This window comes from Ovis canadensis, chromosome 7, assembly GCF_042477335.2.
Source record: "Ovis canadensis isolate MfBH-ARS-UI-01 breed Bighorn chromosome 7, ARS-UI_OviCan_v2, whole genome shotgun sequence".
In the NCBI taxonomy this organism is placed as follows: domain Eukaryota; kingdom Metazoa; phylum Chordata; class Mammalia; order Artiodactyla; family Bovidae; genus Ovis; species Ovis canadensis.
In genome coordinates, this window is record NC_091251.1 from 113,264,274 (window position 1) to 113,277,795 (window position 13,522).

The 13,522-nt window shown below is 39.5% G+C and overlaps 1 protein-coding gene across 2 annotated transcripts in view; it reads left to right on the forward strand.

The window, feature by feature from the left end:
• The window catches only part of CTDSPL2 (CTD small phosphatase like 2), a 76,647-nt gene that overhangs the window by 49,620 nt on the left and 13,505 nt on the right, over positions 1 to 13,522 (forward strand). For both annotated transcript variants that reach the window (XM_069597326.1, XM_069597328.1), the window contains exons 6-8: positions 3,579 to 3,657; positions 3,945 to 4,056; positions 6,186 to 6,272. In XM_069597326.1, coding sequence (XP_069453427.1) covers positions 3,579 to 3,657; positions 3,945 to 4,056; positions 6,186 to 6,272 — 278 coding nt within the window. The remainder of the gene's footprint in view (positions 1 to 3,578; positions 3,658 to 3,944; positions 4,057 to 6,185; positions 6,273 to 13,522) is intronic.

Here is a 13,522-nt window from a genome sequence, read left to right on the forward strand (position 1 = left end):
GCCAAAGAATGCTCAAACTACCGCACAATTGCACTCATCTCACACGCTAGTAAAGTAATGCTCAAAATTCTCCAAGCCAGGCTTCAGCAATGAACCGTGAACCGTGAATTTCCAGATGTTCAAGCTGGTTTTAGAAAAGGCAGAGGAACCAGAGATCAAATTGCCAACATCTGCTGGATCACGGAAAAAGTAAGAGAGTTCCAGAAAAACATCTATTTCTGCTTTATTGACTATGCCAAAGCCTTTGACTGTGTGGATCACAATCAACTGTGGAAAATTCTTCCAGAGATGGGAATACCAGACCACCTGACCTGCCTCTTGAGAAATCTGTATGCAGATCAGGAAGCAACAGTTAGAACTGAACATGGAACAACAGACTGGTTCCAAATAAGAAAGGAGTACGTCAAGGCTGTATACTGTCACCCTGCTTATTTAACTTCTATGCAGAGTTCATCATGAGAAACGCTGGACTGGAAGAAACATAAGCTGGAATCAAGATTGCCGGGAGAAATATCAATCACCTCAGATATGCAGATGACACCACCCTTATGGCAGAAAGTGAAGAGGAACTAAAAAGCCTCTTGATGAAAGTGAAAGAGGAGAATGAAAAAGTTGGCTTAAAGCTCAGCATTCCAAAAATGAAGATCATGGCATCTGGTCCCATCACTTTATGGCGAATAGATGGGGAAGCAATGGAAACAGTGTCAGACTTTATTTTTTGGGCTGCAAAATCACTGCAGATGGTGACTGCAGCCATGAAATTAAAAGACGCTTACTCCTTGGAAGAAAAGTTATGACCAACCTAGAGAGCATATTCAAAAGCAGAGACATTACTTTGCCGACTAAGGTCCGTCTAGTCAAGGCTATGGTTTTTCCTGTGGTCATGTATGGATGTGAGAGTTGGACTGTGAAGAAAGCTGAGCACTGAAGAATTGATGCTTTTGAACTGTGGTGTTGGAGAAGACTCTTGAGAGTTCCTTGACCTGCAAGGAGACCCATCCAGTCCATTCTGAAGGAGATCAGCCCTGGGATTTCTTTGGAAGGAATGATGCTAAAGCTGAAGCTCCAGTACTTTGGGCACCTCATGTGAAGAGCTGACTCATTGGAAAAGACTCTGATGCTGGGAGGGATTGGGGACAGGAGGAGAAGGGGACGACCGAGGATGAGATGGCTGGATGGCATCACGGACTCGATGGACGTGAGTCTGAGTGAACTCCGGGAGTTGGTGATGGACAGGGAGGCCTGGCGTGCTGCGATTCATGGGGTCGCAAAGAGTCGGACACGACTGAGCGACTGAACTGAACTGAACACTTGCATAATTGAACACCTGCTCTTTGTGACGGACACTGTTCATAAAGATGAATAAGATATGCTCATTGACCCTGAAGAGTATATGATTTAATAGATGAGCCAGGTATACACAAAAATTACTGTACAGTGTGATGAGTGCTGTTCCAAATAGATGAGCGAAACGTGGAGGTGGCACATTGCAGCTCCTCCGGGAGGATCAGGAGAGGAAGACGAGAGAGAGTTCTGCTGATGTGAAGAGATGAGGATGAGGGACAGAAGTGTTGCTTTTCCTCAGCTTCAGGAAGGTCGCCAAAGAGAACAGGGAGGAAGGAGGCTGGCTGCACCATTTACGTAGCTGTGTGACTTTAGATAACCCGAGCTCTCTGAGGTGGTTTTCTTAGAGTGGCAATAATAATTTAGAGCTTTGGAGACTGAGATGAAATGTGAAAGATGCTCCAGCATAAGGTGTCAAATGCTGTGAGCACTTCCTGTCCCCCTTTTTCTGTGGTTAATAAGAACTTGAAGCAGTAAAGTGGTAGGCGTGTTTTCTTTTTGTCCCCTTGTGCTTATGCACCGTTAACTGGCGTAAAGTTGTTGGGGATGAACAAAATTCTGCCTTGCATCTGTTGGCATTTATCGAGCATACACACTGCATTGACTCTGAGAAGGTGTTAATATGTGGAAATAGTAAAATACAGAGTAAAGAACAGGTAAGTTTTTTGTCCTGAAAGGCTGTTATCCACCAGTATTCCATTCCTGGGCTTCCCTCATAGCTCAGTCGGTTAAGACTCTGCCTGAGATGCAGGAGACCCAGGTTGAGTCCTAGGTCGGGAAGATCCCCTGGAGAAGGAAACGCCAACCTCTCCAGTGTTCTTGCCTGGAGAATCCCATGGACAGAGAGCCTGGCAGGCTACATACAGTCTGTGGGGTCGCAAGAGTCGCACACGGCTGAGTGACTCGACCACCACCAGCCTGTTCCTGTGGACAGTGCACAGCAGTCTCTGCTGCGGCCCGTTAGTTCTTTCAGGCTGTTGTAATGACAGACTCCCATTGGACTAGGTGACATATAAACAACAAATGTAGTTTAGGAGTTTAGGAAATCTGAGCCCCAAACCCCAGCAGGCTCAGTGCCCGGTGGAGACCTGCCTTCTGGTTCGTGGACAGCCGTCTCTTGCTGTGCCCTCGTCTTCCGGAAGCTGTGTGCGCTCTCTGGGGCGTCCCTTTTAAAGGCCGTTGTTCTCACCAATGAGGGCTCCACTCGCATGCCCTGATGGCTTCCCAAAGACTCCGTCTCCAGACACCGTCGCTCTGAGGGTTAGATTTCAGTGCAGGAATTGTGGGGAAACACACACTCAGTCTCTAGCCCACCTTAAACTTTCATCTCTGAGACGTTACCTGTTTAGTTTGTGGGATATCTTTGTCCTCTCATTGAATTTAAGTTACAAATATAAGAAAATTCTCAACATAATCTCTGAAGCTCTCTCAGTTGATTGAATTTTATGGAATTTTTTCTTGATTATTTTTAAATTACCTGTGAGTGAGAAGTGAAATAATGGGTCACCTAAAGCACTGGTTTCTATGTAGAGCATCGTTTCTTAACTTTCGAGGTCGTAGGCAGCCTTGAGGTCCTGTGTGTCTTTAGGGGGTTGTGGGCCTCTTCAGAGGCTGTCCATGGATCTTAAGTTGGAGCTGCCTCCGAGTCTTTTTCAGCGCACACACACACACACATATTAGTGTTCAATTTTTGGGTGTGCCAGTTCTTTGTTACGGTACCCAGGCTTAATGGTTGCGAGATGTTAGTTCCCCGACCAGGGATTGACCCTGCATTTCCTGCATTGAAAAGCAGATTCCTGACCCCTGCACCACCAGGGGAGCCCCAGCATGTACATTGTGCGTGCAGCGTGCTTTGTGAAGTGTTACTGCTATAAGAGCACCATGGAGTTTTTCTTATATATACAAACATCATTCAGTTAGAAATGGAAATTTTGTGGAGTGTAGTTTCCTAATAATGAGTAGTAAATCTTCTCTTAGTTGTTCGGGATTTAAATTTTGTTAGCCATGGTATAGCTTGCCACTTTGTCTGTAATGGTATTTTTTTCCTTTGGATCCAGAGTTAGATCTCTGTGTTAATAAAGTTACTTTTAAATACTGTTTATAAATTATTTCTGTCTTATCCTTAACCAGAAATGTACAGGGCTTCAGGACAATCTTAATAAAAGCAGTAAATATGTATACTTGATGGAAGCATTGAGTAAAAGCAACACTTTGTTTTTCCCTTTATTAAATAGCACCAGTAACACCAGATAGTGGATATTCATCCGCCCACGCAGAGGCCACCTATGAAGAAGACTGGGAAGTATTTGACCCGTGAGTTTTTATTTTTTCCTTTCCCTCTTGGGATAGAAAGAAAGTACATGTGTACAGGGGTGGCTGAATGGTATAGTGCAAGGAACATCTTACTTGTAGGTATTAATACTTCTACTGAGTTACTGAAATACTAATTTTCAGTTTTACGTACATGTTTTATAAGTTTGGTTTACTAGGTTAAATATGTATTATTTAATTAAAAACTTAAAGATGGGCTGAGTTTAGTAAGAAGTTTTATATTTACAAAAAATAGAAATGGTGAAATTTTCTTAAACTTTGATTTATAGCTATTATTTCATCAAACACGTTCCGCCACTGACAGAAGAGCAGCTGAATAGGAAACCCGCTCTTCCGTTGAAGACGAGAAGCACACCAGAATTCTCCCTAGTTTTAGACTTGGTGAGTCTGTTTTTCCTAGAGTTAGGAAAAATGAAGGAGTTATATTCTTTTTAAAAAATATTAGCCCCAAATACCTAAAAGAATACGAGAGAGTGAATTGCCTTACACATACATTTACTGTAATAACATGTCTTAGGTGTTCTGAAATGTTTTTATTTTAAGCACCATCTAATGCCAGGGCTTACCATTGCATTGGTATCCAGTACCTTTTGAAAATAAATTAAGCTTCTTTTTTTCTCTCCCCACCCCGTTGCTACTTTGCTATTTAAATTCATTTATTTTTCCAACACTCCTATACCTTTTATTCTGTTTTTTAATCTCCCAGTTAATTATAATTTCATGCCTAGAATTCAGTCTAGGGAATCCACAGTCATGTCCCCTTGAGGACCTGGGTCTTGATGAGTTAACCTTATGCAAGACCATACTCCTTTTCCTGTTTTGTTTGTTTGTTTGTTTGTTTGTTTGTTTTGTATATTATCTCATACCAATAACTTTATTAATAGACTCTCAAAAGCATGACTTAATGTTGACTAATAAGACCTTTAATATGCTTTCTTGGTGTGATTTTAAAGTTATATTTTAGGGTACCAAGAGAGCTTTGAAAACTGAATATCTCTTACCTTTTCCTAACCAAATTTAATATATAGTCACCATTAATTTATATCTGCCAGCAATTTCTTGATATTAGCAAAAATATAATTCATTATGTAATGTTGGAAAACATTTTACTATTTAGTCTTTGTTACTACTAACCTATAATTGGAGATGTAGTTCAGTTCTCATTAATTTGTTTCTTATCTTAGGAAAAGATTATTCTTTTAAATCTTAACTAGCAGGTACAGTTCTGGGAGTTCAGCACCTTAGCCTTTGCCTGGCCAAAGAGATAGAAGCTATGTATCCAGAAGTCCTAAGCATTTAATGTGTATTAGAGGATTAAGTAGGAAAAAAGAAAGAAAAATATTGAAAGTGATTATGAGTAAGTAAGATTTGATATGCAAGTTAGTGGAGAAACTGAAAAAGATTTCGCTAGATTTTTATGTTAGTAGTTGATATCATGATAGCAAGCTTGGCCGTAAAATTTTTAAACCAATATGAAGGGTAAAAAGAGAAGGGAAGCTAAGAATAGTGAGCATAAATGAGTAATTTTACAGACGCATATAAAGAAGAATGATCAAAATTTAGGTAGGCTATAGATGAAGATGAGTAGCAGAGTTAGTTACGATCCAATTAAAGGAAAGAGAATACCTTTTAAAAAGATACTAAGATTTAAAAGGTACTAAGAAAATATCTTAATTTGTGTACTCTGATATGCTGTTAAAATGAGGCATGTCGAGAGTATTTTTTGCTCTTTGCCTCCACCGAGTTTAACTTTAGGTTCAAAGAAACACTGCAGCTAGTAACATGTGGAATCATAAGGTGTGAGCATTTGTATTTCATTTTAATTCATTTTGAGCATAAAGTGTTGTTGGTTCTGCAAATGGAAGGCTTCTTGTTTTTCCTCCAGGATTTGAGAAATACAGATACTTGCGCATACCTTAGATGAACGATCCTCACATTCCTTTCCTCACAATGAGAAAAGAGGGTTTGGTAATCAAAGATACGTCTTGATTCACCGCTAATTTAGTTTACAGATAAGGAGCTATATATGAGTAAAAGACACATATTTTTAAATAATTAAATGCTGAGCTTCTATTGCTGAGCTGTAAAACTAAGAAGAAGAAAGTACATATGTGGTTAGCAGAAGTGGGCAGCTGCAGGACTGAGCAGTGCCCTCAGACTCGCCCGATCGCCTGACCCTGAAGGACTTTCTGGAGCACAGACTGCTGAGCTCCGCGCTCTGCTCCCTGCTGAATTTGAGTTACCAGAAGAGCTGGCGAGCTTTCATTTCTCACTGGCAGTGCCCGGATAATGCCGACGGCGCACGCAGTCCTAGTGGCCGCCACCGGAGAACCAGTGACTTAGAAAGCTCTGCCCCTGACTGCTGTGCCGTGCATACACAGGAAGGTGTTATGAAACTCATGTGCTGAAGGGTGCTTCAATAAACGTTTTTGGTGATCATGAATACATATAATTATCATTTGAAATATCTCAGTACCTTAGTTCGTTCAATATGTGCTTTTTATTTTAAGGATGAAACACTAGTACACTGTAGTTTAAATGAGCTGGAAGACGCAGCACTTACTTTTCCAGTCCTTTTCCAAGATGTCATTTATCAGGTAATTAAACCTTTTTAACTTGAATTTTGGCCTGTTAGATATTCTGAACCAAGAAATCCTTTGTAAATATATATGTGTGTGTGTGTGTGTGTATATATATATTTTTTTTGGGGGGGGGGGCTAAAGTTTAAGGTGTTTATTCCCAGTGGATTTCATCTCTATTTCAATGATTTAGTAACACAAGGTAGCATCATGCTAAAGGACTACATCTAAACATTGTCACCAGAAGAACGTGGACTCTTCCTACCCACTGATCTGTACTAAGTTTGCCAGCAGGTGGAGGCAGAACACTGACACCTCAGGTCCCCGGGAGCTTGGCCAGGGCGACAGCCGGCAGCGTTGTTGCTTTTCCAAAGCGCGGCTCGTGCGAAGAAAGCCCCCATGTGGGTCGCTGTCGCGGCCTTCCGTAGGGACGTGTCTGTGGGCTGCAGTGCAGTGAGTCGGGGGTTTCTTCGGAATTCCAGGGCACTCTCCTAGTTCCTCTAGGCACTCTGCTTTTCCTGTAAGAAGTTAGCGCGTGTCTCCCTCATTTGTGTTGGTGGACAGGGAACCGTGCAAAATACAAATATCAGTTACAGATATCACTGCGAATTATCTGTTGACCATAGTTCTTACTTTGTTTGAGATTTTCCTATCATAAAATTTGAATTAATATGTGTGGATACATTTTGAGAACTACAAAGCGCCTTTCTGCCCTGGGCATTGTTAGCAGCATTGCCTTGTGTCCCAGTTCTTGAAAGGCTGGCAGAGGGTCCAGAACCTTGTTGCTTGTCAGATAAAGCCCACCCAAGGGCTGACTGAGTTAAGTCACAGCACGTTTACGAGGCGTGGTGAGAGGTGCTCACGATTGCTTATGCGCTCTTAATAGGCAGGATATTGGCGTAGAGTTCTCGGCACATGACAGTTATTAGATCTTAGGAATCATAAGATTTTAGAGTTAGTTTGTGGTTCAGGATCTACTTTACCTACCTGATCTTGTAATTAGTCATAAGAGGATTTATTTAAGCGGTTATCGTCAGTTCTAGTGTAACCTGGAAAGGAATTGTGGGTATGGTAAAACCTGGATACTGTATTTATTTCCCTTTTATGTAAACTGATTTTAGTTCTGATATATAATCAGAGGATGAACAAAATATACATAAAAATAAGGAATTTTAAGACTTTTAATAACTGGATGTTATTGTTATTTAAGGTAAATCTTTCTTTTAAGCCATTTTCTGCCAAATAGGTTGTTCTTGTTCAGTGTACTTCAAAGACAGGAATCTTGTAGCAAATATAAATAGTACAGCAATACGTTCTCTCTTTTTAGCTTGATAACCTTGTTTTTATGTTCAAAATTGGCCTTAAAAACAATGGCTCTCAAGCTTTGAGTTTGGAAAAGAAAGCTATTACTGAAAAATGCAAAGAATTACTTTGATGTGATTTCTTAAGCTTTCCAGGTTTAAAATTTATTTCCTACAGTTGGTTTGTCTGTTTCCATAATTTTTAGTAGTGAAATAAAAACCTTGGAGAGTGGATAAGTTTGACTTTCCTTTCATGAGGTTCTTTTCAGTTTGACCACAAAGGTGAATTCTTCCTTACTGCTCCCACCATTTCTTCTTTAGCTCTCTTCTGTGTAAAATCCTTCCTATTTCATGTGGATCCGGATAGTTGTCTCATTTTGAAAAAGGCTCTTAGCAGTGCAGATGATGCTTAGAAATGGTCTCCACAGGCACTGCCCCTACCTCTGTGGAGCTCAAAGAGCTCCTCCTTACATATCCGGGTTCCGCTTTTCGAAACAGGTAAACTAAATGGTCTGGCCAAGTCAGGAAAAATGAGCAGGAAGTTTGAATCTAAGTTACAGAGATGACTGCATTTTAATATGACTTAGCTACTACGTTGTGTGCAGAATTTAGTTCCCTCTCAGTAAGCTGTTGAGGATGTCCGTGGCTAATGCTAGATTTCTGGTGTTGGCATAGCCATTCTGTCTACTTTTTAAAAATAACTTTGCAGAAATCTTGGGTTAGGGTTCCCCCAGTTTTCAGACCGGCAAGCTCCCTTTAAACAGGGAATGATGTCTTTTAAACTTTCAGTGGTGTTGTCTCCATCTGCTGGCAAAGAAGAAGTAGACACAAGGGTCTGGGATGGCCTAAGAGTTTGGAGGAGCCACATGTTTAGGTAAGACGCGCCTTATGTGTTTAACAACTGCAGTGTGATGTGGCCCACTTAGAGGTAGATATCTGTAAAAGACTGTATGTACTCTTAAAGAACAATTGGTTGAGATTTAAATTCACAACATAAAATTAACCATTTTTACGGGAACAGTTTCATGGCATTTTCCTGTATACTCTTGGAAATGTCAGCACTGTAACATTTTCACATACATGCTTTAAAATGAAATGGTAATGTTAAGATAGGATCAGAATTCTTCATCTGAATCAAAGCCAGATAAAGTGTCCTCTTGGCACTTCTGTTACTTTTGCTTTCTTTTTATGGTAAGTTTGTTGAGATAGAACTGTATCTAATTTTAATTGTTTGCTGTTCTCTTTCAGAACCATTTAAAATGTAACTTGTCTTCTGTATGTTTCAATAATTGCCTGTATCAGGAGTTGGCAAACTTTCTCCTGTAAAGGGCCAATTGTCATTATTTTAGGGTTTGCAGTCTGTGTTACAGCCACTTTTTCTGCCATTGTAGCATGAAAGTAGTCCTAGGAGCACAGAATGAACAAGCCTGACTGCATCCCAGTAAAACTTCACTTAACAGAAATAAGTGGTGGTCTGGATTTGGCTCAAAGGCCATAGTTTGCTGACCCTTGGTCTAATAATTACGAGAGTATGTGCAGTAAATTTACATATTCAAATTCTAAATGGAAGTAAGTAATCAAATGTTGATCAGAATTCCTCTTAATAGATAGAGAGATTCAGAATTAGATCCACTATACCCTGATTATGGACTTTCTAAGGTTTTTGCAGATGAAAGTTTGAGGGAAATTTTAAGGTGGTCACTACTCAACATTTAAAGATTGCCTTACTTCTTTTGATTGATAAGTAGGGATCAGCTTAGTTAATGCAAGACTTAGAATAATGAAGAGATAGATTATTCAAGCCTCAATTTAGTACCTTGAGTGTATTCGAATTTTCATTTCTCTAGAGGATAAACCTAAAAGATCTAACTCAAATGAAAATTTTGATGTATATTACCACTGACACTGTATAGGTCAGACAGATTATAGTTTGTGAAAGAGTAACTGAGTGTTTAAAGTGAGGGTGTGGCATTCACTAAGGCAGAGTCGATAGGCTTTTTGTTTGAATGTTTTTTTCCTTTTCCCTTAATTGGTAGTTTTTCCGTGAATTGGTTTACAGTTAGATACTGGAAAACATGTTTATTCGTAGAATGGTACAAATGCATTTGATATCTGGAAAAACAAGTGCATGATCAGTTCCAATGCACATGTTTTCATTTTTATACTTAGCTTATATTGACACATTGTCAGCAAATCCATCTCGTGGTGTTACTCAGTTAAGAGGTCTCCACTGTATTTAGTTTCTGTTCCTGCAGATCCACCAATTCAAGACTCTAGGTCATCTCACTCCCTCTTCCATCCAGAAGATGACTTCTATCCTCAAGCAGGACTGAATCAAAAGACAGATTTTTCACTTAGCTCTTGAGCTGAACCACCTCCTCAATGACCTTCCTCTGTCTCCATCAAGAACTGGAGCTCAGTTTTTTGAAGATGTAATAGAGCTACCCAGCCCAAACGTGGCTAATTGAAGACAAAAAGAAGATGCCTCCTATGTCTCACCACAGTGCCACCAAGCGCAACTGTGTTGTCCAACTCCTCACTCTGTAAAGTATGGCAGGGCATCTGATTCTTGACTCTGTTCACCAGTAAGACTTTAGCCAGTCAGTGGCTTTCTGAAGATCAGTAAAATCAACAAACTTTGGGTCAGCTGTCCAGAAATCAGATTGTGGTAAGCACTCAAGGAGAGTTAGGATCCTGTAGGGAGCTACTTGCTAAAGTATGCTTTGTGTTAATAGTAGAGGTTGCTTTTATGGGAAGAGTTGGGGGGAAAGGTGGGTGGGAAGCCCCATGTTTAGCAAAGCTCAGCCTCTTCCTCATTATTATAGCTTGTTTTCTGGGAGGCTTACAGCCTAGGATAATTTTTGTAAGGATTTCAAATATTTTATACTACAGAAAAATAGAAGGAGAAGGTCGGCGGCACCTATCTCTTTTCTGCAATCTTTCCTAGAAAAGTCAGCATTTTTGCTTGATGAAGAAAAAAAGCAATTGTTTGAATGAAGAGTTCTGTTACTAGATACTTAATCAGGCTTTTCCCCCACTCATGCTCTGACTTAAATTGATGCTACACAGGAGGCATTTTGTTTGGACATTCATAAAGTCTAATTTTATTATCTAAGAGTAGTGTGTATGCTTGCTCCTTAAAACACCTGGGGCCATGGACACAGTGTGGAGGATGAAAGTAATATTTTATATCTGATATGGAATATTTTTGGTAATGAGTTGTAAGTCAGCATTTAAAATAATTTTACCATCCTTATTAGTAAATATGGTCAGGCATTGGTACTAATTTTTTCATCATGCTTTTGTATTCCTTATAAGTGTATCTTAAAATTAGAAGTAGTTCATTTAAAAATATACGGAAAATTCTTGTTCAGTAGCTGAAAATATTTCGCAACTTTAGGAGAGGTGACAGTTGACTATTAAACATATTAAATTGGAGTTTTAAGAATTTAGAATTTGGTTTTGAAGGCTTTGTGGGCTTTTGTTATTGTTGGGTTTTTTTTTTTGCTTTTAAAGTTAGTAAACTTGATTTTAAGAAACACATTAAACCTTATATATATATATATATACACACACACATACACAAATATGTGTACATACATACTCAAATTGAAAAATTGTGTGTGTGTGTGTGTGTGTGTGTATGTATATAAATGGCCATGACTTGAAAAGTATGCTTCATTGCTAATTTTTAATATACCTTCTGTGTGAATACATGAAACATTTTATCCTGTTTGGACTACATAAGAAAATATCTTTTCAAATTTATTTCTGTTTAATACAGTGTAAGGTTTTACAGGAGGTTTTAGTTTGAGAGTTTCATTTGTATTGGTTATGATGGTTCAGTATTTACCTATTCGTTCTCAGACTGATCCACCTACAGATACTATCCCCAGCAGCAATCTGCCTTTTATTGAAACTGTGTGAAGCAAAAGATGACTTGTAAAATCACCCGTGGGTTATGAAGTCGAGGCCTCCACAGGCTGTATCTGAGCAACCCTCTTTCTATGGAAGAGATTTGGGTTTTGTCTCTATGATCTGGTATTGATGCAAAGACAGTGTTAACCAAGTTAAATAATTAGGTAATCCGTTGACTTACTTAACCTCTTCTTCAAGTAAAGATAGAGCTTTCTCTTTGAGTGTGGTTGCCCAGTCCTACCCGCATAAAATCCTGCTCTTTCCAGGTATTCTCCTTATGGCTGATTACTTTTAAATAATCACGTGGATAGTAATAATTACTATTGAAGGTCTCGATGTGCTGGCAATGTTCTAGGTGCTTTATATGTATTAACTTATTTACTACAGTAACCTTATGTAGGTGACTGTTATTATACCCATTTTATAGATGAAGAAACTGAGGTGTACAGAAGGTTTAAAAACATTGTCAGAGCCTCTTCTGTCTCTGTGGTATATACTGGTGTATGTGTGCTGATAGTCTTTACCTTCTTCAGTGTTCTTGGTTTTCTGTTGTTTTAAATTCTTACTGCTGATTAAATAAGTAGTCCCCACCAATCATCTTTTAATGTAAAGGTGCCGCGCTCTGCAGTGGGTGATGATTAAATAGGTAGTGCCCACCGACCTCTTACCTTAGAGACGCCACACTCCGTGCTCTGCAGCGGGCGAGAGCCACCGAATGTGATCCCTTCTTTCCTTCCTGCAACAGCGTAGCAGTAGGTTCAAAGGATTTCATGAAAACGTATTAAGAGATACTTTTTTTCCAAAATATGTTAGGGTCATATTATCTGTGCTTAAAACTAGAAGTATTTTTCCTAAAAAGATCTACATGTAAGAATTTTTCCTAGTTTTGCCGCAAATTAAGATTGTTGGGTGTCCCCTCGCTTTCTTGGTCATGCTCATAAGGTCACCTAGGTAACTGAGATAATGGTTTAGTTACAGAAATCAGTGTATATGACTGACATTGCATACCTAGACGTGAATTTGAATTTAGATAGACGTCCACAAAATATTGTCAATTTATAACTGGATAGCTATTTTAATGACTTTTTATTGAGGAGTCTAGTTCTGTTAACCATTTATAACCTATTAGCATCATCTTAGGAGAAGGCAGTGGCACCCCACTCCAGTACTCTTGCCTGGAGAATCCCATGGACGGGGGAGCCTGGTGGGCTGCAGTCCGTGGGGTCGCTAAGAGTTGGACACGACTGAGTGACTTCACTTTCACTTTTCACTTTCATGCACTGGAGAAGGAAATGGCAACCCACTCCAGTGTTCTTGCCTGGAGAATCTCAGGGACGGGGGACCTGGTGGGCTGCCGTCTATGGGGTCGCACAGAGTCGGACACGACTGAAGCGACTCAGCAGCAGCAGCATCTTATATGCACAGTTATAGAACATTCTCTTGTCTTAGTACTAAAGAAAGTACAGGCTGACTGTCAGATATCATCTAAGTTTTGGTAAAATCAGTTCACGGTATATTATACAAGATTAGCTATCACTGTTTTTACAGATATTATTCTAGTAGATTTTGCTTTGAAAGTTTACAGCTGAACACATAATGAAACAAGTGAGGGGAGCTAAGAGGTGCAAAGCTCCAGTTCCAAAGTAAATTGAGTCACGAGGATGAAATGTACAGAAGTTCTACATAATAAACATTTCACAGCAGCAACATCTTTGGGTAGTAGGCAGTCTTATTTAAGACATGTCTTTGTGTATGGTGTTCTTACATAATAATTGCTCATTATTATAGCATTATGCATTAAGACTTTGACTTTTTCAAAATATATTTGGTTTAGTGATTAAAACTATTTGTTCTGTACCTAGAATAATCGCTGTATAGTTAAAGGAGCATATATGCACCACCCTGAAGTGAAACTTACATTTGGGTGACTCAGTGATTCTGAAGAGTTGCAGGTGTAAAGGAGGATGGTTTTTGAAATTCTAAGTGGTGGAAGGATGTAGAAAATAGGGAGTGAGGAACGTGGGATGGGAATCTCTGTTGTGAGACGGT